General features: G+C 39.5%; 1 protein-coding gene across 6 annotated transcripts in view; it reads left to right on the top strand.

Moving 5' to 3' along the window:
- Nucleotides 1-26,011, top strand: part of LOC122765483 (diacylglycerol kinase zeta-like) — an 80,733-nt gene that overhangs the window by 20,730 nt on the left and 33,992 nt on the right. For 3 of the 6 annotated variants that reach the window (XM_044019740.1, XM_044019742.1, XM_044019744.1), the window contains exons 2-24: nucleotides 4,841-6,041; nucleotides 7,722-7,830; nucleotides 7,973-8,068; nucleotides 9,072-9,149; nucleotides 9,633-9,695; nucleotides 11,165-11,221; nucleotides 11,882-11,950; nucleotides 12,216-12,287; nucleotides 13,194-13,310; nucleotides 13,673-13,744; nucleotides 14,210-14,308; nucleotides 15,107-15,189; nucleotides 15,273-15,333; nucleotides 16,091-16,204; nucleotides 16,584-16,721; nucleotides 18,172-18,250; nucleotides 18,396-18,451; nucleotides 19,215-19,277; nucleotides 19,455-19,528; nucleotides 20,639-20,750; nucleotides 21,195-21,281; nucleotides 21,745-21,857; nucleotides 22,202-22,302. In XM_044019740.1, the coding sequence (XP_043875675.1) occupies nucleotides 5,014-6,041; nucleotides 7,722-7,830; nucleotides 7,973-8,068; nucleotides 9,072-9,149; nucleotides 9,633-9,695; nucleotides 11,165-11,221; nucleotides 11,882-11,950; nucleotides 12,216-12,287; nucleotides 13,194-13,310; nucleotides 13,673-13,744; nucleotides 14,210-14,308; nucleotides 15,107-15,189; nucleotides 15,273-15,333; nucleotides 16,091-16,204; nucleotides 16,584-16,721; nucleotides 18,172-18,250; nucleotides 18,396-18,451; nucleotides 19,215-19,277; nucleotides 19,455-19,528; nucleotides 20,639-20,750; nucleotides 21,195-21,281; nucleotides 21,745-21,857; nucleotides 22,202-22,302 (2,941 nt within the window). In that variant the 5' untranslated portion in view covers nucleotides 4,841-5,013. The remainder of the gene's footprint in view (nucleotides 1-4,840; nucleotides 6,042-7,721; nucleotides 7,831-7,972; nucleotides 8,069-9,071; nucleotides 9,150-9,632; nucleotides 9,696-11,164; nucleotides 11,222-11,881; nucleotides 11,951-12,215; nucleotides 12,288-13,193; nucleotides 13,311-13,672; nucleotides 13,745-14,209; nucleotides 14,309-15,106; nucleotides 15,190-15,272; nucleotides 15,334-16,090; nucleotides 16,205-16,583; nucleotides 16,722-18,171; nucleotides 18,251-18,395; nucleotides 18,452-19,214; nucleotides 19,278-19,454; nucleotides 19,529-20,638; nucleotides 20,751-21,194; nucleotides 21,282-21,744; nucleotides 21,858-22,201; nucleotides 22,303-26,011) is intronic. The other 3 variants (XM_044019745.1, XM_044019746.1, XM_044019741.1) reach the window with 2 other exon arrangements.

Below are 26,011 nucleotides of genomic sequence, written 5' to 3'. Positions count from 1 at the left end.
GAGCAACCTCAGCTGACATTCATTTTATTAGGTGAGCAAGTGGCCAGAGTCTATTTTTCCTGGCAGCCATGACAAACCGAACAAACCCTTTAAGTTTGAACTTCTCAAGTTGAACTGGTTAAGACCAGTACCCTGTGTGCGAAAGACATCATGATCGCAATAGTCGCAAGTTCGACTCCACCCCTAGCTGATTGTACTCAATTCCATTGTAAGTCACTTTGGATAAAAGCGTCTGCTAAATGACATGTAATGTAATGTAATGTAATGTAATGTAATGTTAAGACAAGATCCAGATTCAGGAAGGTTAAAGGTTGACAGCGTAGTCATGAAAATAAGTGGACTTCTTGGAAATGAAAGATCACTTTCAGGGTCCCGAGAATCTGGCTGCACACTGCTTCATCCTTGGTTGCTCTGTCTTTAAAAGGACTTAATTATCAGTCGACATTCGACCAAACAAAGAGCGTTTCGCTTTGTTGACATGTAAATACACACACCCAGGTGGGTCATGTTCCAATACTGACGTCTCCTCATCTCATGCCTCCCTCGCTCTTCCCCATTATGGTAGAGGATTATCATCGTGGAAGGCATCTGTTGCATAACAGCAACACAGAGAGTGGTTTAGTGGAGAGAAGTCGCAGAGAAAAGCAGTGTAAAACTGTAAGGGGTCATTTTTATGCATAAGCCTTCTTTGTTGACGACATGTAAAAGAATCATCACTGAGCAGATCAGATTTCAGAGGCTGACATTGATTTTTGAGTCTTGTAACGATCGGATAATGATGCAGAAAATTGGCCCGGACAATTTTAGTTATTAAAGGCACGTGCTCATGAAAGGTCAATCCAGTACAAACTCTTTTTTTGTGCTTCTGTAGTGACATTGCAACCACTACAAGTGAAATGCAGCTGATGTATGAGCTCTGGAGGCTTCTGAAACAGATTAATATATCAGCAGAGCATGCGTAGCTCTGTGTTTTTGTGTCTCAGATGAGTTTTATCTGTCTAAACAGCTGACAAACTAAATCTGTGTTTGTATAGAAGCCTGGTAATGGTTTTCAATAACATTTTTCTCTTGTTTTGATATTATAGCCAGGGTGTGGAACATGAAATCCATATCTATTTAAGTCTAAGATAGCTGGAGAATGTGTTTCCTGCATTATTTTACCTGTAGATGGATGTTTTTGTTGCTTTGTAAACCATTATCTTTTCTGCACCAAACACTGATTTTCTCTAAGGACTTTGGTGTAGGAGAGTGAGCAGTTTACATGCTTCTGTTTCCACATGAAAAAGGAAGTCTAACACTGGGATATAACTTCCAACATCTCCTTAAGATATTAAGACTTTTCTTTAGTGGCTAAATGTTGCTAAATTATTTTGGCCTGTTTCTGTTTTTACTTCTTAATGGAAGTAAAAAGTTTTAGTTTTACAGTCTTTTAAACATTTCTGTTATTTTTCCGTAAATTAAAACGCTTGCGATGTTGACAGAAGTGTGTAATGTCCCCAACTGTGGGACTGACTGTGTCCTCAAGAATTCAGAAGTCGGTTGAAACAGCAACTGTGACTGCAGTGCACTTCCACCCAGATGTTTGGACGACAGACGTACACACGTTTGTCCAATCAAGACACGTGCTGGCTCTGCTGCTCCCAAGCCACTAAGTGGTCCGTGGGAAAAGTCTCTCACTGCACTTCCTGTCCTATCAAAGTGACACGAAGGAAGCAACTTTTATGCAGCGACTTCAACACGTGTTCACACTCGGGAGAACATAATATTAATCTGACCACTAATCAGAAAAGTTATCTTTATGGGACAGAGGAATATGCCACTCTGTGGTAGTTAATATTAGATATTTGATGTGATGTGCACACTTTCCAGCCTCATTTCTCTGATAACAGTAATTGGCCATGCAGCATGGTGATAGTTCAAGTGTGGTTGTATCGTGGTTGTGCTATGATATCTATGATATATCTACTACTCTGTCTCTGGTGACCTTTTCTCATTGTAGCCTGAACTTTGTAAATGACTCACCAACGTTAATTGCAGGCAAAAGTGAGTCGCTCATCTACTGCAGCCTCTGCTAAGTTTGTGTCACTGAGGTTAAACATTAACAGAGGATTTCTAACACAAAAGTCACCAAAAAAACTAATTTGAACTCACTGATTTTGGCAACAATTAAAGAAAAGTGAAAAATCACTGAGGAGGAAGGAGAGAGGGTGAGAGGGAAAGGACACAAGTGCTTTTTTTTTTTTATTAATTAAACATTTCTTTTTCCACTTGGTCAAATGAATAAATTTAAAGTCCCTATGATGCTGCTGTGTTTGTTTAATTTGACCATTTCTCTTCTAATTTATTTTACTCCTAAAACTTACACAGTACTTAAAGTAAAGAGCAGTGTAGGGCTTTTGTTTTCTTTAAAGAAAATGACTTTGACGTCGACTTTTTGTCAATTTTGTCTTTTTTTTTCAATCCCAACTTCCTCTGTTGTTGTGGGAATGAGAAATATATCTCAGATCCACTGTCTGATGATGAAATAACACATTTATCTCTGGAAATAAGTAAAAGAAAAACTGTATATTTTTCGGGTGAAGTGGCCCTTTAATTGCTCCGTGCAAGTAAGAAATCCAAACAATATTTTATTCATTCGTTAGTTGACTCCATGGCTGTCAGTAACTTGACATGCTGTCATTGTGTCGACCCTGACCTTTCACAGAGAGCATTAGGCAACAGGATTCTTCTGTGTTTAATGTCACTGGTGGGATTAAGTGAGCAGCAGAGGTTTCAGTGTGCTGATGGCACTTCCTGTCTGTGTGTGTGTGTGGCGGTTTCAGTCGTTAGGAGTTCTAAGCCGAGCACACATTTACCACGCGCGAGGTCTCGTCTCGTGTCTCATTAACATGAGAGATGACTCTGTGTGTGTTTCGGTGGCGCGCTCTTTGTTACTGTCATCTGTTGTTCTGATGTCAGTTCATTTGTGGTGGTGTGGTCTGCTGTGAGGCCTCGACTCACTCACTCTGTTTCTTGTAAGCTCACTGGAACAGTGAGAAGTAAATACTGAAACCAGATTTTGTGCATTTCCGTTAATTCAAGGTAGCCACACAGCTATTTTTGCTCTTTTTTATTAAAGAGCGAAACAACAGTTAAACGTCCAGCGTGTAACAGTGTGAGTATAGCTTCGAGTAGTGTTTATGATCATTTTAAAATAAAATGATCATTGTTTTGTAGAGGCAGCAATCTTTGGCCACCATGTTTTCACAGAAGCCAGCAGCTGGAGAGTTTGAAGTATTTTTGCATTTTTGAAAGGGAAGTTTATTATGAAAACAAATAAGAATGACATCCTTCCTGGTATGTGAAAGCAACTGTAGTTCCCTTTGGTTAGAGAGGGGTGAGCAGAGGAGTCCTCCAGATGTCAATAATTCTTACACACTAGTCATTTGAATGAAGGGTTTTTCAGACAAAATGTTTTTGTCATTGTCATTTTTCATTGGTAACATTTTCCATAACCTTGGTGTGAAGTTAGAATAAACATAACTTAAATATTGATAGTGGCACATTTGTCTGTCTAATACAATACTTATGCAGTAGATCCTCCTATATCAAGAGTATTATTTTGGTTTGTTTATGAAGTTACTATGACATTATTACTACTATTACTAGTATCATATTGAACAATAATGTCAGTATATAGCAGTAAGTATCAGCACTGTGAAGAGAGTGATGTTACTGTAGTTCTCAGGCTCTTGGGTAATGTGAAGCTACAGAGTTTTCGTCACACAGTGCATTCTCAGTTTACCTTTAGCCCGAGCTTTTGCTTGTGACAGCATAATGTGATACTCAGAGATTTAGCAAAGCTTAGCAAAACTTAAGCAGATACTGTTTTTTGATCTGGAAATAAAGAAGAACAACGTCTCACAAGGCTACTGTAGTTTCCTGGCAAGTTTGGGAAAGCCTTCCGTCTCTCACCATTAGATGTCACTAGTCATTACACACTGGACCTTTAAGAGAAATCAAACCATAGTACTACTTGGGCTGTAATTGTAAAAATCAACATATGGTCAAGGAAAAGAATTTAGGAGTTAGGTTTGGTACTGTTCACATTTAAATTGATACCTGTACCGGATCCTTCGATTTGGTACTGATACACAACAATATTGTGAAAAAAGATAACTCCAAACGTCTTAATTTCACCAGAATAAGCAGTCATATACAGGCAAACAGTGCAACTTCAACCTCTGTGGTTAAAGTTGGTCTCAGTTACACACTTTCTCACACCCAAGCTGCACTCACATTTAGAGCCAGAGGATTTCATAAGTCTTTGTGACGCATGAAACCACATGAGCATTCTTTCTCTTACTTATCACCTACTCTCTCCACTGAGATGCACCTTAAGGTACAAACATTTGGCAATGATTGATTTATGAATTATATGTGAAGGTGTTTCCTCATGGAAAAAGAGGGATGAGATGATGTTTTAGGGGGTTTAAGAGGAACTTCTCAGCAGCTGCAGTTTCTATTTTTATATGGAACATAAGACGCTACAGCACCACTCATGCAGTCATGACACCAAGAGTGTCGGTAAACATTGTTTGAGGAACAGCTCAAATAAACTGAATACTGTGAGAACCAGTGGTGTTTTGATGACTTTTTGTGACTTTGAATGGAGCAGCACTGCATCAGTGAACCATTGATTGAATAAAAGAGCACAGATTTATTAAACATTTGTCTGGGTGACAAATTATCTTTAGTTTTGATTATTGTTTGAGACAGGTTTGTGTAAACAGTTTGTTAATGTCTTTGTTTATGAAATGACATGGATTTGAATTACAAAACCACCTACTTGCCCCTTCAGCCTTTGTTAAGGAAGACTGGAAAGATGAAGAGCTGGTGGACGAGTAGTTGATCAGAAGATGCTGGACCATCGTCATATATTGAATGAAACTCATTTGCCTTGGATGCTATTTCCTGGAAGCTCTTACCTGATGCCCCAAATCATATTTTGCACCCTCCATATTGCACTAAATCATGATGGATTTCTTCTTCCACCGCCATTTCGGCCATCGCCGAAAAAGACAGAAGTATCCTGCAGTGCGTCAACCTGGTCCTGCTGTTCAGGCCAGTAAAGCCAGGAGGCGCTCTAGTGTAGGCCTGCCCTCTGTAGCATTAGCCCAGTCGAGACGCCCCTCCACTGCTTTAACTCCAGTTTGCAGTGACCAGCGCAGACGGCCCAGTGTTGGCTTGTTGGTGGCCAGTGGACAGAGGCTGGGATTGGCACACTCCAGTGAGGCAGCAGAAGAACTGGGAAGAGAAGGGAGGAGAGAAGATGGAGCCATCAAGAGAGGAAGAAGAAGGGCCTTTCAGCACAAACCTCACCACGCTCGTCGTTCCTCTGGCAGCGTTTCCTGTGTACAACACGGGTTGCCTGTGCGATGTCGACATTCTTCTAAAATAAAATCCATTGAGCCTCACTTACTTGGATCGTCTATGTTACTTGCGAGTTTGGTCCAGATGGGAAAAGGACTGACAGATGAGGAAGAGGAGGAGCCAGACGTTTCCCTGTGTTCCTGTTCTGAGTCAGATGTAGACGAAGGGACTGATGAAGAAGTGGAGAGCAGAACCACAGCAATGAAAGGTGCCAACATTAGGCCTACACCTCAAATGCACCTAACCCAGGCAGCCATTGCGAAAAAAAAGAAAAAACGTCCTTTACTTCGCCCTCCTCGCTGTCTAAGACGAAACTCCACCCACCTCCTTCCTGCAGACACTGTGCTTCAGAGCAGTGAGACAGCATATGGAGTTTATGGCCGATATAATCGTCTAAATTCAAGTCAGCTTCACCAGACTTCAGATCATCCCATCCCAACTTCCATGACCAGCCCCAACCTGGGTCAGCTGTCTTCAGCGAGTCTGAGCTCCGATTCCGGAGCATCTGAAACACATGGGACTGCCACTGGGTCAACAACACTGCAAAAAAGCTGCTCTTCACCTCTCGGGCCACACGAGGGAACCATATACTACGACCCTTATCTGGACACATGGGAGAACTTCCTCTCGTATGTATCATTAACACACATTAACACACAAAGAACAGCAGAGTGAGCTTGTGTTGGTTTGCGCTTGAACTTATTTCCTGATAAATTGAGTCATTGTTGTGGGTTGTATGGGAGTCACGTTGCAGGATTTGCGGTACCCAAACACATTTGGCTGTTAAAAGAAGCAGCTGAAATACTGTAGTTGTCTACATTGTTTTACAGATGAATAAAGAAGTTGAAAAATGATCCTGGGCTTCCATAGGCTGTATTCGCCGTGGAGTCTTTTCCCAGGGTTGAATGGAGCTTCTTAGTTGTGATATTATTTACCAACCCTATTGTGTGATCACTGAGTAATTATTTGGTCCAGACGCACATAGGCAAGATGACTGCTGGCCCTCGAGTCTTTTGCTTTTGTCATATGCCACAAAGGAGTTACCAAGAGCAGGAATTGCTTTTATACAGTAGTTGGTGTCACACAACTTGAAAAACACCTACCTGACAATGAGCTCTTTGAGTGATAAATGTTCACAAAGATCGGGTTACAAAATGAACTGGATGATTCCGTTTGGATTGGGCAGTCATTAAAATAGGTCACCTCAGGTGTGTTTTCCCTGAATATCAAATTGTGTCAACAACATTATTAGGAAATCACAAGCTAATCTACAACCTCTCATTCAAGTTTCTTTCTCAAGAAAATAGATCAATATTGGGTTTTTCCAATAACCCAATATTGATGCTCTCCCTGTTGAGAAAAAATATAAATCTCTTTGCCAATGTTACTCACTGTGCCTAAAATAAACTGCTTCCCTGCCCAGGAAAAGGTCGTCATCATAAATATTTCCCCATTTACACCAAAAGCTCCATAAACACTGTAATTGAGAATCCCGTTTACTTGTGTAAAACTTGTGCTTGTGTGAAAGGTCTTGCATTAAAAGTGTAGACCTGTGTAAAAGAGATGCTTGATCATGGTTGTCTCTTTATAATCCAGGTTTAGATTCTTCAAGTTAAAGTTTGAATTATTCAAGCCATTAGTGCAGTTTTGTTTTTTTTACTTTACTTTTTAATATTACTTTGACAATATCTTTAAGGGATATATACTTGACAACCTTATTTTATGCACGTCATTATTAAATATATACTTTACCATACCAAATAAATGCCTTTATAGGATATATGGTTGTTTATATTGGTGTCAGACCTGTTTACATGCCAGTGTGGTGAGTAACACACATTTCGACTACAGCGATAATTCCATTTGTAAATGTTAGTTTTTGTTTTTGTGAAAAAAGGACATCTCACTTCACCTCATGGGTGGTAGTTTGGTTGTTCTGGATCTGGACTTTAATCTTTTTTCCCCAGATATTGGGTGTGGACATTGTCACAAACCTCGCATGGTCTAAACGAGTTGTGTTTACAGCAGTGGGAGAATTCTGGAGTTTAGACTTTAGAATTTCTGCGAAAGGTCAAGAGTGACTTCTGCAGAACTTCTCAAATGTTCTCCAGAGAATTTCCAGTCTCCGGTGCATGTATGACAGCACCTCTAGACTCACAGACTAACTGCTGACTTCACTAAACTTGGCTTCTTCAACATTAACTTACACAATACACATGTATCTTGGCAGATACACTGCACAGGGAGATACTCAAATCTTGTTGTGAAGAAGAAAATACCACAGCTTCACACTTCTCTTGTGTTTTCAGGAAAGCGATCCTCAAGTCCGGCCTGCCCCCACTGCCCTGTCAACCCAGCACATCGTCTCTGAACAGGACCGACCCAGAAGCAACTATACGTAGCACTGTGGACTGGACTGTGAGTCAGAGTATTTGGATCGAGGATTATTCCTCAGACATCATATTAGTTTGTGCCTCATCAGTGATTTTGCCTCCTGTTTCCAGAATTAAGATTAATATTTTTCATTTGTCTTCACTGAACCCTCTGTGTTCCTCTGCAGGATTCGGCTGTGTATGGAGATCATATCTGGTTTGAGACAAATGCATCTGGAGATTACTGCTATGTGGGAGAACAACACTGCATAGCCAGAGCTCTGGTTAGTGCCTCCCTCTTCATTATCTCCTTCCACTTGTCCCCCTCTTGTCTCATCCTCTTTGTGTTCTCAACAGCGCAGTCTTCTGCAAGTGGCATTTACTGTAGATGCTGCAGTGTGGATTTATTCTATGTAGTAGTCTCCTCGATACCAGGGATGTATTTTCAAGTGATAGCTCAGGTTGTGTGAATTGTGTTTGAATGAAGTACTGACATAGAGCTGACTGTGACCAACTAGAGACGAGAAAAAAACAACGATTTTATGCACTTAAATAGATATAAATTCTCTGACTGGAAACTGAAGTTTCTAAATCGCTAACAAGGTACACAGGAACTAATAGTCTACTTCTGCCTTGTTTGGTACTTTTATGTCTTAAGTAAATCCAAATGAAGTATTTAACATAACTGGCAGCAATAGATCAACAACTCCTGTGGGCCATGATGTAAAATTGTAAAGGTTTTCAATGGAGTTTGGCGTGGGAAAGTTTCCATTCAGAAAAGGGTGTTAAATGGCAAGATAAAGTGGCGTAAATATACGAAGCAGGTGCAGATTTTACAGAACTATCCCTTTAAAATGGATTTGTCAGGAAGAATGAGCTTGTAGAGATGAAGCTGTAAAAAGATTCTCAGTGTCGTTATAAAAAAGAGATTTTTGTAGGAGGTGAGAGACAGAGTAGTCATAATTATCTGCCACCTTCCCTGTTTTTTGCCCCTCTTTTCTTCTTTCTGTAATAGCTTTTTGTGATTTCTTCAGTATCGTTGTATCTTGCTGACATCATAAGTGGGAAATGATGAAAAAAATTGGTCCCAAAATCCATTTTGGGAGATTTTTCAATCTTACTAAATTGATTTTATCAAGCTGTCATTCCACATGTGCTTCCCCTGCTGTAACAGCTTTCCATTTATGCAGCACAACACTGACCTCCAGGGGTCATGGACTGTATTGCAGAGTCTGTCTTTTTTCCTTTTACTAACCGACTAACTGCGTTCTTTCTTTCTATTTCCAGCAAAAGTCGGTCAGTCGAAGGAAGTGTGCCGCTTGCAAGATAGTTGCCCACACCATCTGTATAGAACAACTGGAGAAGGTAGGACTGACCTGAGGGAATCCAAATGTTCTCCTTAATCTTAGTCTGCTTTATGAAGACGAGAATGCAGGTATAAGACATCAGAGACGAGGCAAGAGACAGATAAAGGTGAAGAAGAGAGAATAAAAGAACCAAACCACACGTATGGTGACTGAGGCCAGAACGTAGAAGGATTAAAAAGGAATATTAGTTAATCTTTTTAGATTGACGTGAGGTGAATCTAAAAATGGGTTGTTCATTTATTTTACGTCACTTTAATAGTTCAGTTTAAGTGTGGTTGTATGAGGTACTGACACATACCATAGTAAGCGCTGACTATACTGTGTGCACGCCCTCTCTGTGGGTCTCTGTGTCCCAGGCTGGTTCTTGTAGTCAGCGCTCACCCACACTTAAGTGACCCTTTAAATGATTGTCATCCAGTTTGGTTTTTGAAATAATGGACGGTGCGTTGTCTTTAACTGTGCCCTCCTGTCTGACCTGCAGTTTCCCAGTTCTCAGGCCATCCTGTTGGAGGCCACGCTGCCACTCAGTGACCCCTACTTTAGAGTGAGACCCACAAAAAACCCACTCTCTCTTCTCTCTCTTCCTCTGTGACCGTCAGTCTGACCGAATAACCTCACAGACCAGAGGGGTGTGTCTGAACATCACTTCAATTCATTCATTATGTATTACCAAGTGTGCAGGGACAATCCTGTATTTGTCGATGGGAGCAAAAGTATATGTATACCGTCAGTATAGTATTTGGGAGAACTTTGATGGAGAATGTATTTCTCTACATGATTTTGGTGAATCCACAAAATGAGTGAATTGAATCAAGATTCGATTCTGGTCAAACGCACACCCTCTGACAAAATTCCGCTTGTTTTTCCTCTATTTGTCGTAAAAAGGTCATTTTCTTTTCTTTAAATTGCAAGTGATTTTCTTTCTTTAGTTTCTTCCTCTAATTTCCCCTCTTCATTATCGTGGTACGATAAAGTTAACAGGATTGATGGGACGGCTCTTTTGGTTTAAGTGTAAGGAGGTTCACTGACACGGTGGTGGCCGCAGCTGCAGGACTGGTCACAGGGACACACACGCACACACTGTACACACTGGTAATGTGTTTGTGGCTGTTTTACAAGGAAGTCTTTATTGTAGGTTTACTTTCAACAATTTTCTGTACCAGCGGACACACTTTGCTGTCAACGTAGGTCAGCGTGGCAGAGTATGGAATTTCAGATACGCAGCTCTCAGGGGAGATTCTGAAAAGTGTGGAAATATTCCAAGCATCTAGTGCGTTGAATGTTTTCCGAAGGTCAAGTCTGGCTCATTCTGAGAGGTTTCATCAGATCATATCTTTGAAAATTGAAGAATGTGAGCGTGACGATGAATGTTTAAATGTGCCTGATATTATTTTTTTTTTAAAAAGCAATAAAGCAAACTTTTATTAAGTCAGTGACCTGCTCTGAAACCATCTCTTTTAAAGGGGTGGTGCAGGTTTATTAAAGTGTGGTATTTACATTATTTACATGTAGACTCAAGCTGGGCTTTATTCAGTGAACCATTTGTGGATAGGCAAAAAAAATAGTTTTTCCACGTGTCCCCACTGGCGTCCATGTTTTGAGTGAGAGCGATTTTTCATGTCTCAAGCTGGTGTGCGACGTAGGAGGACCACATAGTGCACTAAGCAGTTACTATGTGTCAGTTTCTTCTAAAATGACACATCAAAATATCCCTATAAATTTATCTTGTTAAAATGTGAATACCGCAAACGTTACCTCTGTTTCTTTCTTCAAAACCTGGGAATCCTAATGTTTCTCCTGGATGTGAACTTTGTCTTCACTAACACTGGGCCACATGTAGACATCATTGCAGTCATGGCTCCACTCGGGTGTCCTCTCTGGAGCTCCGTGCTTTTCTCTCAGAGCCTCTTTCACTTGCCAGCCATGCGTTTCATGCAACAGATTCAGGAATCCCGAATACTCGTATGTACTTACGTCCGTCCTCCTCTCTCCTCTTCCTTTGCTTTCTTCTAGATCAATTTCCGGTGTAAACCTTCTTTCAGAGAGTCAGGCTCGAGGAACATTCGGGAGGTAAGTTCTGCTGCTGCTGCTGCTGCTGCTGCTGCTGCTGCTGCTGCTGCTGCTGCTGCTGCTGGAGTTTGTTCTCACCTTTTAATTTATTCCATAGTCATTCCAGTCAGGTATTGTTTAAAATGTGCTTGTATGTGGTCCTGACATCAATACCAAATATTTCTATCCTAACCCTGAAATACCAATTTGTATACATAATATTGCCACAATTGTGAAATCAATCTGCATATTCTACAGTAGGAGATTTAGAAGATGAATGGATGGATTTCACTGATTTTCCACATTATTATTTTTAGTGCAGTAAATGTTTCTTGTTTTTTGTTTTTTTATATGCAATTGTAACAGTAGTACTTTATCTTCCCTTCCTAATGTTACCTTTAAACTTATTCTGCTCGTTTATTATGGGAAAAGAAACAAACAGCAAAAATAGAATAGAGTATTAGTGTGGGTTTGAAAAAAATAGACACCAGGACCTGGTGAATGAAGCATGACATGCATGATTTTGTATCCCAATGGCTGTGGCACCAAAGAAATACAGTTTTAATAGGTTTCAGTGGCGTATTTTCATGCACAGTGTGATATATATATATATAACATTCTGCCAGAAATACACACATATGCCAAAATGTCTGTTTCTGTTTGTTTTACTTCTGTTTCCAGCCTATCGTGGTGCGTCATCACTGGGTGCATCGGAGACGGCAAGATGGAAAATGTAGACAGTGTGGAAAGGTGGGTGTCAATTCTAACGGTAGTTTCTATTGACCGGTAATTTTCACCTTGCGCACCAGCAGATTCATAGGCCCTGTGTTTGCCATTTAAATAGCACTTAATCGCTGTTACTGCAAAAATACACAGACAAAGAATTCAGATGCAGAATACAACCCTTTAGTGCCTCACTGTGTGCCTCGATTACACACTGTGTGTCATGTGTGCATATTGCCACCAAATAAACTCCCTTTTTCATCTTTCTAATTGTGTGTCTGTTGTTGTGCAGGGCTTCCAGCAGAAGTTTAGTTTCCACAGTAAAGAGATTGTTGCCATCAGCTGCTCCTGGTGCAAACAGGCTGTAAGTAACGCTGCTTTCAAATTGGACACGCAAACTGGTGTTTAAGACATGGGGAGCAGGGATCACGATAAGCTTGATGTTTAAACACTTTTACAAGGCAACGGCAGAGTGGACACGAGAAGTCTGCTCATTCCTCACTTGTCATTATTTGCTTCTGAAGACAAGTTAAACAATTTCAAAGTCTGTACATCTCAAATTACATTATAATACTGTCTCTGTAAAAATATATTGATTAGCCAAGTTCTAACAACTAAGATGTCTAGTTTTTTTTTAGTTTAAATTGGAATTTTATTGGAAAATTAGCTTCTACTTCTCACTTCATTTACAACTTCATTAAACACATTTCTGAGAAGTTGATGGTCTTAGTTACTGGTTTCATGTCCTCTTCAATGGAATATAATTCCATTTACTGGACAATATATCAATATTATATCTATATTGTGACATGATATCGTCTTAGATTTTGGATATTGTCATATCGTGATACGGTATATGTGATGACTTTTCCTGGTTTTAAAGGCTGTTGCATTAAAAAAGTATGGAATTGACAAATTACATTTTAAAAAGTCACTTAATAACGCTGACATTTTAGTGCAGAATTTGACATATATATATGTATATATATTCAATTTCACTGTCTCTAGCACAATAAATATCCTTTATTTAACATTTAAAAGCCAAATAAATAAACAGGTATTATCTGCTGTATTGTGCATGTGATCCAGATTATAAAAAGTAGATATTTAGAGTGTATTTACAGTGTATTGACACTTATCATCTCAAAAAGATGTTTGCATGTGACCCAAAGTGAATGCCAAAAAAAGCCAAATGTTACTGAATGTTAATGGGTGTTTTTGAGCAGTGGAAAACAGATGTTTAAGTGCAACACTGCGTTTCTCTCCTCAGTATCACAACAAGGTTTCCTGCTTCATGCTGCAGCAAATTGAGGAGGCGTGTCCTATAGGACCTCATGCCGCCCTCATAGTCCCGCCCACATGGATCATTCGAATCAGACGTCATCAGGTAACACTGCTTTCAGTCTCTCTGAAACTAGTTTGGTATTATGTGAACCAGAGACTTGACAGTGCGTGTCTTGTCAAGCATGAATATCTTCTAATGGACACTTTTCCACAATGGCCATTTTGATGCGTGTTATTAGGAAAAGCACAGGTGTTACTAGTCACATTAACAATGCCTTTCTTCAGTCTTAATCCCTCTGTGACCAGTCTGCTGCACAAATGGCCCATTTAATAGCTTTAAAGTAACTTTTTATATTTATATTTTTTGCCTGTACTATTATAGCATGTCTGTCTGATAGTAATACTAAACTGCTGTACGACCAGCATAGAAAACTGACATCAAAAGAGTACATCTGTGTCTTGCAGTCATCTATGAAGTCAAGTAAGAAGAAGAAGAGAACGTCGTTTAAGAGGAAAAGCAGCAAGAAAGGAGCAGAGGTCAGTACTGCATTGCTGTGTATACTCTGTGGCCCTCTAGAGGGAGAGGACATGTAAGATTTCAATCATGGAGCTGAACAAGTTAAAAATATAATTGTGTTTATTGCTGAGAGATATTGCAGTTGCAATATGATTTGCAACAACATTTTCTAAGTGGAGCTTCACTTCAGCATTCACTGTGTAATAGATTTAAAACAAATGATGATAACCTCACAACACCATTAAAACATTAACTTCTCCATATTTTAAGGTTACATTTGCCTTTAAAAGGGAAACAGAACAATCAAGAGCTGATTACAGAATGATTGCTTCTTCAACCCTACATTTTTTATCAGAATATAATGTAGTTTGTTCAGCCTTTTTTTTAGTTCCTGTAGTTTTTTTTTAAGCTAGCCTCAGGTTAGTAGGTGTGACTGGATAACAATGCTGCAAAAGATGTCAGCGGGTTATTTTCTCTTGTGACAGGAGGGACGACAATGGAGGCCGTTTATAATCCGACCCATCCCTTCACCTCTGATGAAGCCTCTACTAGTGTTTGTCAACCCCAAAAGTGGAGGAAACCAGGTAAGTACTTAGCTACTGCTGTAGGAGGAGTGATCAGGACAGGTGGAAAAACTAGCTTTAGCATGCTACACATCGATGATATGCAACTGATACATCCTAACCCCTCTGGTCAAAGCTCTGCCAGTGAAAACACTAAAATGTCATATGTTTTGGTAGCATTAGCAACGTGTGTTTTTTTTAACATTGGTAACAGAAGTAATATATGTGTAATTCAGGATAATGGTTAGTTTGTTCAGGTTAGGAGTTGTGGGAGATGCTAATGCTAACTAGCAACCTCGTTAACGTTTCTGCCATGTTTCCAAACCTCTTATAAGAGACAGAAATACTGTATGCATGTACTGTTTTACAACAAATCCTGTTGCAACCCCTTTATATGTTTGTGATAACATTGGTAATTCAAAAGTTTTATTTATTCATTTATTTATTATTTCAAATTTTTCTCAAAAACGTAGTCTATTTTAGCAGTATTAATACTTTAGTTTAGCATTGTTACATTTTGCTCCTTCATGTTTTTGACCTGTTTGAATGACGTTAAATCAGAATCTGTAAAGTGGTGTGAACACGGCCACAATTATAGCTTACTCGTCCACTACACATCGACACCTGTAATCATGCATTTATGGAAACAGCTGACACTACAGTATCCATACCCAATACATGCAGTGCCCTAAAAGTTGTATTTATTTCAACTGAGACTTGTGATTGAGACCATTAAGAAAATTAGCAGTAAGTTTTGTGTTCACTCATTTACTTTCTGCTATAGTTGTCCAATGTTCTGTGTGTTTCTCTGTCTGACAGGGAACCAAGATCCTGCAGTCGTTCATGTGGTATCTGAACCCTAGACAGGTGTTTGACCTGAGCCAAGGAGGACCAAAGGAGGGGTAGGTTACACACACACACAAATCACGAAAAATATAAACATCCAACAGATTTGTTTGACTGAACCGACCTCTATATCTTGTAGCCTGGAGCTATATCGTAAAGTCCACAACCTGAGGATCCTGGCATGTGGAGGAGATGGCACTGTGAGGAGTAACACACACACACACACACACACACACACACACACACACAAAATATAAACTGTACATTTCTGTTGTTGTTATTATAATAAAAAAGGAACTACTATATAAAAAATCTGGAAAGGGTTAAATATCTTATCAAGTCCAGTGTGTAAGAAATGAAGGTGGTGTTTGTACACCAGAAATAATCTAATTCTTCATTTTTGTTGTAAGATTATGCTTCAAAATGTGAAACACACACTCTGACTAGTTTCTCCTAGATTCGGGCTGCTGTAGAAACATGGTGACACAAGGTGGCAGCCTTTGTAAAGTAAATAAAATATATTTACTCTAGGCTTACTCTAAGGATATGAAAACCAAATGATTTGTTTTATTTGTTTTATTTTTAGGTGATTATATTGAAGTATATTCAACTTCTGCCAGTAAACTCCCCCCAATTGTTACTCATTTGACCTTTTTATGCATTTATTATTTTTTATTGAAACAAAATAAATTATTGAATTAGCTGCAACTTTATAAATAATTTTCTTTTACTGTTTTTCCAGTCTTTATCAACTGGAAACTGAAGTTTGTCAACTGTTAACTCTCCTGCACATCATCCTAACAGATTATCTGGAGAGCATTCAGTTGCTGATATTAAATATTATAATAGTTTATGGTTCATTCTCCATTTGTCATTGTAGCCCACAGCACATCATGTTGTCTAATGGTGACAAAGACATGGAACCACTGTGTAACGTTTGTGTTTGTTTTTAACTAGGTGGGCTGGATTCTATCTTGTCTCGATGAGTTGGCGTTAAACCCTCAACCTCCTGTTGCTGTGTTACCACTGGGGACAGGAAATGACCTCGCCAGGACCCTCAACTGGGGAGGGGTGTGTACCAAAACCACTAAAACTAACAAATACAGCCAGCCAAAGTCTGTGAGAGGACACAAAGTGCAGTCATCTACTGTGACAACTGAATTACTGGCCACCTTACTCTGACCTTCAATTCCTTTGCTTTTATCACTAATTCCAGAGAAGAAACACCAAATAAAATTGATTTCAGGCTTTAAGTTTAGCACTTTAATGTTGTATTCTGCATTCATTCATTTGCATATTAATGTTGTGTGGAATCAGGGTGGTGCCATGTCACTTGGGCAAGACTTGGGAGAATGCCATGTTTTAGTAGCTCCACTTTTTGCACAAACTGATAATTTTACCTGTTTTATATGCTTTACATTCTCTCTCTGTCTCTCTCTCTCTGTTCTAGGGCTATACTGATGAACCTCTGTCTAAAATCCTGTCTCATGTTGAGGAAGGCACTGTGGTCCAGCTCGACAGATGGAATCTGCAGGTTGAACCAAACCTCAGTGCAGGGGCGGAACTGGACGAGCAGCAAACTGATAAGGTCAGTGCACATGTGGTGCACGCATTAACGGCAGCATGTCCATTAAGTCTGAGCTGACCTGTGAGTCCGTGGACGCGTCAATCCTTATCTAACCGTCTCATCAGCCCTTCGAACTAAAGGACAATTCATATTCTCCACCAGTCTGCAGAGGTCTGCTTTGGTTCGCTTGAAGTAAATGTCAACATTTATCCATTTACACGACAGTATGTGCAGTCACCCACATGCAGGCAAGTAATGCAAAAAGTATGCAGAGGCATTTCATTGACAGTTGAGGTGTTTTTAAGTGTGGTTTTATGAGGCTCATAGTCAGCACTGCCTCAGCTTTGTGCATCCGCTGCTGTCTCGATGCACTGAGAACCATTATGTTCACTGTGAAAACATTGACTGCCAGTGGTGACACAAGGAAAAACACATTTTTAGCTACTCAACAGAGGGCTTTATCTTGCTATTAGACATCCTTTACCGGCTGGAAACTCACAGCACACTGTAGGTATTAATCCACTGTTGCCTCCTCCAAGTTCAAAAATGTGTTATCTTGTGATTTTGGTGTTGGATAGGTCATATATTATAATTAATATATATATAATAATATAATATAGACTGTATAATAATATTGATTGGTGACAATAACTTACTAAACAAGGCAGCAACAGACAACAGCAGTTCAGGTGTTCTGAACTGAACTGAACTGCAAGCTGAAATTGACAATTTTATCTCTATAATTTGGTGCAGAGGTTGACAGACTTAACAGAACATATTCTTGTATGATTGTAGACTTAATCAAGTGTAGATTTTATCAGGTGAGCCTTTCGTTAAGTGGCTAAAATCAGTAATGTTATCAGTGAGAGTGAAAGTCACAGTCCCAGGCTGGTTCACAGAGGCATGTCAATGTTAATGATGTGTCAGTACCTCATATGTGTCCCTTAAAAAAGACCTGAACTCCCTCATGAAGTGTAGAAGTTGACTGTTCAGCAGCTAATCAGTCCCCTTTCCATCTAGCTCTTTACAAACTCTGACTGAAGCTATCAGGATTTAAATATTCACACTCCTCAGATTTTGACTTGTAAGGATTTATTTTCAAAGAACTGAATGGTGTTTATAAAAAAATAAATAAATTGTGTCCATTCACTTCTATAGAAGTTGCTCACTGGGCACATATGCCAACAATCCTCTTTTGAGAGGATTTGCAGTATTGTCCTACAGCAGTAGAGCTTGTCGTGGGCTGCCGCCAGCTTCCTGTTGGCTCCCCTCACACTTGAATGTGAAAGCTGTATTTTTAAAGCTGCTCTTGTGGGAGAGAATTCCACTGTGTGGAAGTTGCAGTGGCATCAGCAAGTTATTTTTTTTTCTTGACAAGCATTTTTGACAGTAACAAGATGCTTAACCTAGATGTGTGTGTGTGTGTGTGTGTGTGTGTGTGTGTGTGTGTGTGTGTGTACATCTCCAACAGCTTCCTCTAGATGTTTTCAACAATTACTTCAGTCTTGGATTTGATGCCCATGTGACCTTGGAGTTCCATGAATCTCGAGGTACACGCACACTCAGGATCAGTACATATCCAAATCAAATCCTAAATGTTACCCAATGTGCAGATTATTGGAAAAACTGTTTTTCCAGTTATGTTATTCTGATTCAGTGATTAACTATTTCTTTCTCTTTCTCTGTCTGTTTTAGAGGCCAACCCAGAGAAGTTTAACAGTCGGTTTAGAAATAAGATGTTCTATGCTGGGGTGAGTTCACCCCCATATTAAAGATTGTTGTCTACATGCCTACATGAGATATGTTATTATTTGTGCACACTCTGTAATAATTGATTATTATATTTTCTCCATTGCTTTTAAATGGTTTAATGAACTATTGTGATGAAACAATGTTGCATGATGTGATATAATGATCTGATTATGTTTACACCAGGTATTAGAAGGTGGTAGGAGATAATATTTATAATTATCTAATTAGTGTCATACACACAGCTGACTTTGATCTGTGCTTGGAACCCGTATGAGACAAGTACTCAGTGAAAACAAGGTTACAGATTGAGACACCAGGAAAGACCGAATTTAGCAAAAACCACTACCACTACTCACCTTTTGACATCTATAATATCATAAGAATAGTTCTGCCACTTTATCTCATGGTTAAACAGAATTTTCTGACTGGAAACTTACGTTTGTAAACTACTCTCACCCCTCACACTAAAGTCCACAGAGTAAACCTGTGTTTTTAGCTCATGGGGACTATTTGACTGTATGTTTAGTTTTGCATGTCCAGTATTGATTTTTTTGTGTGTGTAGTAAACATAATTTGAATCAGGAGAGGATGTAGAGTAGAAACTAAATGCTGAATTTTATTGACAGTTGTAGTTTGAGAACACTCTGCCTCTGACTTAGCTGGAGGCAGTGGAAGACTGCTCCATCCAACTGTGGCTGTATTTAATCATGATGCCGTCTGCCTCTTCCTCTCCCTCTCTCCCTCTATCTGTCTCTCACACAGACAGCCTTCTCAGATTTCTTGATGGGAAGCTCCAAAGACCTGTCTAAGCACATCAAAGTGGTGGTAAGTAGCTGTCAATCAAATAAATATCCGTCAGTCATTCATGTGAAAACACAGACTCATTTCCTGTCCGCTCTCTCGCCGTTCGCTCTCTTTTTGTCTGCGTCTCCCTCATTGTCTCTCGCTCTCTCTTTGTCTCACCATATCCCTCTCACTTCCTCCCTCTCTGTCTGTCCACAGTGTGATGGGACAGATTTAACTTCGAAGGTTCAGGACTTGAAGCTGCAGTGTCTGGTCTTCCTCAACATCCCCAGGTCAGTTGCACTTAGTCTTTACTGGAGCAGTCTCCTGTTACAGTGAGCTGTTGTGTCACCGTATCACCAAAAGTATTATTTTTGAACTGTTCTGGCTGCTCAAACTGTCAGCTCAAAAATATACGTATCCCTTCTACCATCTGCTTTCCACATTTCCTCTTACATTCAAGCACCTCTCAACCTACTCTTCTCTGTATATTTTAACTTGAAAATATCTCATCAATTTTCAAATATCCAGACTTTTAATCCTTTATTTAATCAAAACTGTAAAGTTGCATTTTAAAAGAGCTATTGTGCTCCTGTGAGGCTTCTGGGGTCCTGCATTTATCACTATATTCATAATTTGGATAAAGATGTCAACAATAAATATGCAATTATATTATCCATGAATTATTTAGACATGACAAAGACTAGCTTCACTCATTTTCAGTACTGTCTCAGATAAGCTAACTGTATACTAAATATAGCATAGGCGATACCTTAGTTTTAAAATCATAGTTTCAGACATGAAGACTCACTATTACTGAAAACCTGGCTGACAGTGGAGAGACAAGGAAAACTTTGTTGAACACCTGCCGAAGTCTAGGATAATGAAGACACACACCTAAATCTATTGAGAAAATTGAGCGGACTGGGACATTGTAAGTTGCTCGTCTCCTGCTTCCACATTTGATAGGTTTGTGTCAATTAAGTAAATCTGAATGTCAGATTCCACACACTGAAGTCACACTGTCTGAGGCAGTAGATGTACAACTCTGATGGACTGGTGTGCGGTGTGAACCCATGTTTCGTGTCAAAATGGATAAAGAAACAAAAATAAGCTACCACAGAGGGTAGATTTTATTAGGTGGGCCTTTAGTTTAGGGGCTGAAATCAGTTTTTCCCTCATGTCCTGGCTTGCAGCCATGTTTTTAGTATGTTAACACATTCAGTGTGAAGCTCTCATAGACTGTATATGTATCACTAAAGCTTTAGTTTTCTGTCTACTGTTGAAATATGTTTTATGTGCACAGATGGTGATGATTATGATAATTACACTAAATGTTGCTGTGTGTGTATTTCAGGCACTGACACCTGTGTGTGTATGTGTGTGTGTGTGTGTGTGTTCAGGTACTGTGCGGGCACTACACCTTGGGGTAATCCCAGCGAGCACCATGACTTTGAACCTCAACGCCACGATGATGGATACATCGAGGTCATTGGATTCACTATGACTTCTTTGGTATGTAGCTCTCACTGTGACCTGGTCGCCATGGTAACCATTGGAAGTAAAACAGACAAAATACCAGGCACAAGCCACTTAATGTGTTAAAAAAAAAGATTATTTTCTATTCTCTCACACAAGAATGTGTGTCTGAAACCCAAAACAAAGTCACATTTCTTGCGCAGCAGATGGTCAGAGGAGGGTTTGGTTTTTCAAGGTTCAAGGTTTTTTAATACCTCAAGATTTGCCCTTCAGGAAAAAAAACAGATGCTGAGCACACTGAGATGGAACATCTTTAAGTAACTAGTGATTAGAATCCACTATTGTAAGTTAAAGCATTGAGGTTATAAAGTGTGGGAGGATGCAGTGAAAAGCCACAGTGTATTGTAAAGAATAATTGCTAAGAGTGTGTGTGTGTGTGTGTGTGTGTGTGTGTGTGTGTGTGTGTGTGTGAGTGTGCAGGCTACTCTCCAGGTCGGAGGTCATGGCGAGCGGTTGAACCAGTGTCGAGAAGTCACCCTCACCACCACTAAGCCTCTCCCAGTCCAGGTACATACACGTGTCACCTCTGTAGCATCATCATGTTATAACATTCCTGAAGCTTCGGCTGATTTATTTTCTCACTTACATCTGAATCACATTGAGCAGCTGTAACAAATGTGAGCCATTGTTGTACTGATGATGAATGAAGTCATTTGGATGAATAATTCAATTGTTGAGTAGTTGTTCGGTCAGTAAGTTAAGTGTTTTGTTGATCAATTGGTCAACATCTGGTTGACTGATTGTTTGACTGCATAATTGTTGACAAACTGATTGGTTAACTGGTTTGTAGGTTGTTTGGCTGAATGTTAGGTGTTTGGTTCACTGGTTGGTTGGTTGCTTGATCAAATGGTCAAATGGTTACTTGTTTGAACGGTTGAGTAACTGATTGAGCGGTTGGTTGGTTGATTGTTTAAATAGTGTGTCAGCGTTTTGGTCAGTTGGTTGATAGGTTGGTTTGTGTTATTGTTAGGTGGACGGTGAACCTTGTAGACTTGCTCCCTCTGTCATCCAAATCAGCCTCAGAAACCAGGCCAACATGGTTCAGAAAACCAAACGACGGACCTCACTACCACACCTCAACGAGTGAGTCGTAAACACACACACACACACACACTCAGACACAATGCATTCCCTAAGCCCCTTACCCCAACCTTAACCATCAAAACTAAATGCCTAACACTAACCTCAACTCAAGTCTAATCCTGAAAAGCCCTTAAAAGTCGTAAGGACCAGCAAAGTGATCTCCACTTTCACAAAATGTCCTCGCGTTTGTCCTTGGTCCTCATGAAGATATACATTCATGCACACACACACACACAGAGCCAGAACTATTGCCCACTGAAGTCCCATGGTCAGACAGAAGTATTATGGTGTGTAACTAGCACAAGTGTAAGTTGTTAAAAGTGATGTATTTCTGTGTGTCTCAGTCAGCAGCCAGTCCCAGAGAGACTGAGGATCCGAGTGAGCAGGATCAGTATGACTGATTATGAGGCTCTGCACTACGACAAGGACAAACTGCGGCAAGCATGTAAGGAGACACACATTCACTTACACTCATGTACGCAGTGGGGGTTATCACATTTTCAATTACTCATCATAGCTCATGTCATGTGGAGTGGGGGTGGGAATTGCAAACAATACAGTGATTCTGCACTTAACAATATGTTCCTTTAACAATATATCACTAGGAGTCACTACGTAATGATGCATTTCAGTCAAACTGGCTGGAAATCTGTTAAGAGTGCTGTATTTTCTTCTATTTGGCCATTTTCTGTATTCATCTATATTGCCAGTGTGTCTATAATCATATTTCATGAGTCAGGATGTCAATATATTGGTCTATCAATATTTAGGTTTTCACATACACACACTTAGTTTGAAGCAAACTTTTTTAGAAAGTTAATTCAGTTAATTTAGTTGTGATGTGTCACGGAAATATTTTATTAGATAATATCCAATAAAATATTTCCGTGACACATGACTTAAATAATTTTCATTTGTTATGATTAAATATGATATGGTTAAATGTAAAATAGTAAGATTTTATATATTTCAAGAATATGCTGGTTTTGGTATCAGCAAAGGAGTTGTGGCCTTTAAATGGAGATAAACATTCTGAGAAGCTGTGTGATGTAGATGTCACTCTCTACTTTAGCTTCTTTGCTTTTCCTCCCGTCAGAAAAAATTGTTTAAATAGACCGTACTGTGCAAAAGTCTCGGGGCACCACCAGCTTTGTTGTTTTTCTGTCTGTCAAATTCTGCATTTGAAATGGAATGATGTGACTGAAAGTTGGTCTCATATTATTGTCAATGAGTTTAACTTATTTGTATATAATGCTCAAGCACAAGTTTACAAGTTCTTAACATAATTATGGTTTCAACTGGAGGTTTAAGAGAACCAGGCTTGTGCTATTGTGTAATGTCACACTAAATACATGACTCTTTATTATTTACTTACACTGTATACATGTTTCCAGTATTTTCTGGATGTGATCCCATAGAGTGATTGAGAAAAAAATAATACAGTATGGTCATTATAGCGTTGCTCGAACACCAAAATGAAGGGTGGCCTTTGCACAGTATTGCGTGGTCTTTTTTTTTCTGAAATCCGTTACATCAGACCACATAATATTTCCACATGTGGTTACTTGCTTGTTGCTGGTCAGTGTGTGACCACAGAGTCAGACAGGACTGTGAAGCTGCACGTCCATGTGCCTCAGTGAGCCTTCAGATTAAAGTGGGAGGCAAACAGCTCTATGATTAGAGGGCGGAGCCTTGACGTGAAGGTCAACAAGATCAATCTTTAGCTGTCCGTCCATCCTCCACACTCTCACACACACATACACACAAACACAAAGGGAGCAGGGTTTGCATCGCTGATGTTTGAAGAATATGGAAGGAGAACGCTCCACCTGTCCATGCAGTTTAATTCAAATGGCTTTATTGGCATTCACAAAAATCATGTTGTTGCCGAATTAGAACACACATATTCACACATACACGCACACACCAGTTCAGAGTGTTGACACAGGGTGGCACTGTTACATTTCCCTACACAGTGCACAGCTTGTTTTGTAATCCTGTTAAAGTCAACATGGTTCTTTTTTGTTTCCCTGCTTTGCATTTCATGTTTCCTGAGACTTCAGCCTATGTTCTCCATGTTAGAAATACATACAGCACATACAGATAAACACCTACATCAGCAAATCCATATTAATAAATGAAACATTTATTTTAGATTTCGTCCAAAAAGGTTTCTTGTGATTGGTTTTACATAGTCCTTTGTTCTCACTGTGCTGTTGTTGTGCTGTTTTTTTTTTTTTCATTATGCAAATCAATCACGGCTCTCAACTTGTGGAAGTGTGGCACACTGGGAGATGGTGGATGGTAAAAATATGTCTCATAGCCCCTGAGGCACCGTGGTTATATCTTCTCAAAGCCATTTCTCACTGAGGCGGTGCACTCCGTCCCGAACATGGAAAGAACAGAGAGACTGTTTAATATAGATTTAAATTGACCTTTAATAAGTACACTTTCTGTATTACGTTATATAAAAAAAGAACATGTAATAGGTTTATTAAAGCTTCAGCTCAGATTACTATAATGCAGGATAAATAACACAAGATAAATGACTTGTCTTGCCTGAACAACCAGAAAAAAAAAACTGTGTTTGTGGCAACAAAAATTAAACTTTCATGGGTTCAGAGAAATAAATATAGCAAGATTTTTGGCCATATATAGCAGCAAACATTCTTACAATGCTGTACATTTAATTTGGTGGTGATTTTATTAGATGAACAAGTAGTTAAAATCTCTTTTTTCCTTTGTTATAAGACAATCCTTTGTACTAGAATATCATCAATGTGTGGCATGTAATTCTAACTGATTAGATGTTTGTCAAATTCCGGTGAAGACTTAAGAGTCAATATAGGTAGTGCCTTTGTATTTACCTGCACAGTTGTCTGCAGTGTTATCATAGCAGAAGCAATTTTGTTTTTGTGGATTTTTTTATCTGCCTCATGAAAGAGCACCTGTTGGTTCAGCTGGATCAGTGCAGCACCCGCTGTCGCTCTATTAAAAATGAAGGAGGTTATCACAGAGGACTGTAGTACAAGACTGCAATATAGGTATTTTATAGTATGATCTTTTTTTTTCTCTGTTTGGGGAAGTTCCCTTTTGCTTACTCCCAGCGGAGTCTTTGCTTCCCTCACAGAGGTTTTTATTATCAATGAGGTGTTTGTGTGTGTTTGTGTGTGGGTTTAGGATCCCATTGCTCGGTTTGACAGCTCTTCTGCGCGATGTTCAGCCAGCAGCGATGCGTTGGCGCAGTGGGCGGCCGTGTGGCCCGCTCTTCCTCGGGGACCGCTCTCCATTGTTCCAGCAAACTACGTTGGCTCGGTGATGACAAGCCAGCTTAGTCAGGCTCATTTAGGGAAATAAAAGATCTAGATGCAAAACGTCAGCTTGGCACCTCCAGAGCTGGACCGCAGTTCAGCCATTGCATCTCATCAGTGAAAAGGAAGACACATTTATATGTGCTTTTGTTTCATGGCAGTGATGTTGGCCCACGTTGGCAATGTAGATGTCTTTGTTAGACACATGTCTGAGCTGCTGCTTCACTAGCATCAGAAAACATGTGCTGACCAATCATGGCACAGCAGCCATTTGGACATGTATTTGGTGTAAATAGTTCAATTAATATTAGCTTCTTCCGTTTCATGCTGGTTCACTGTCACGGTGTCTTGATTAACATGATCTGAACAGAGCCATTGTTATTGTAACACCTGTGCTTTTCCTGCTGAATTATGTCAAAATGGCTGCTGTTATTGTGTGAAGGGATTATTGTTGTAGTTTCTCACTGGTGTCTCTCTCCATGGTGATGGAAGCCATGACAGTAGCTTCAGCAATAATATTAGAGAACATTAAATTTGTGAACTTCTTATTTTGTGTAATAAGCTTCTACTTCACTCTACTTCTACTCTACGACTAATTTCTTTATTCAGACTGCTGTAGAAAATGGAGGCAGAAGATCTCCATAAATCCAAAGTACATATGATAGGCTTAGTTTATGGATATAACAACCATATATGTTTTAAAATGTTACAGTTATAGAAAGATACTTCTGAGTAGTACATTTAATTTCTGCCAATAAACGCCCCTAAATGTTACTCACTAAACCTTTAACAGGTTATAAATAACATTTTAACGATTACAAAAGCGCAATCATTTGTAATATT

Source organism: Solea senegalensis, linkage group LG2 (genome assembly GCF_019176455.1).
Source record: "Solea senegalensis isolate Sse05_10M linkage group LG2, IFAPA_SoseM_1, whole genome shotgun sequence".
NCBI lineage: Eukaryota > Metazoa > Chordata > Actinopteri > Pleuronectiformes > Soleidae > Solea > Solea senegalensis.
Note: the sequence above shows the minus strand (reverse complement) of the source record. Positions and strands in the feature narration are given on the sequence as shown.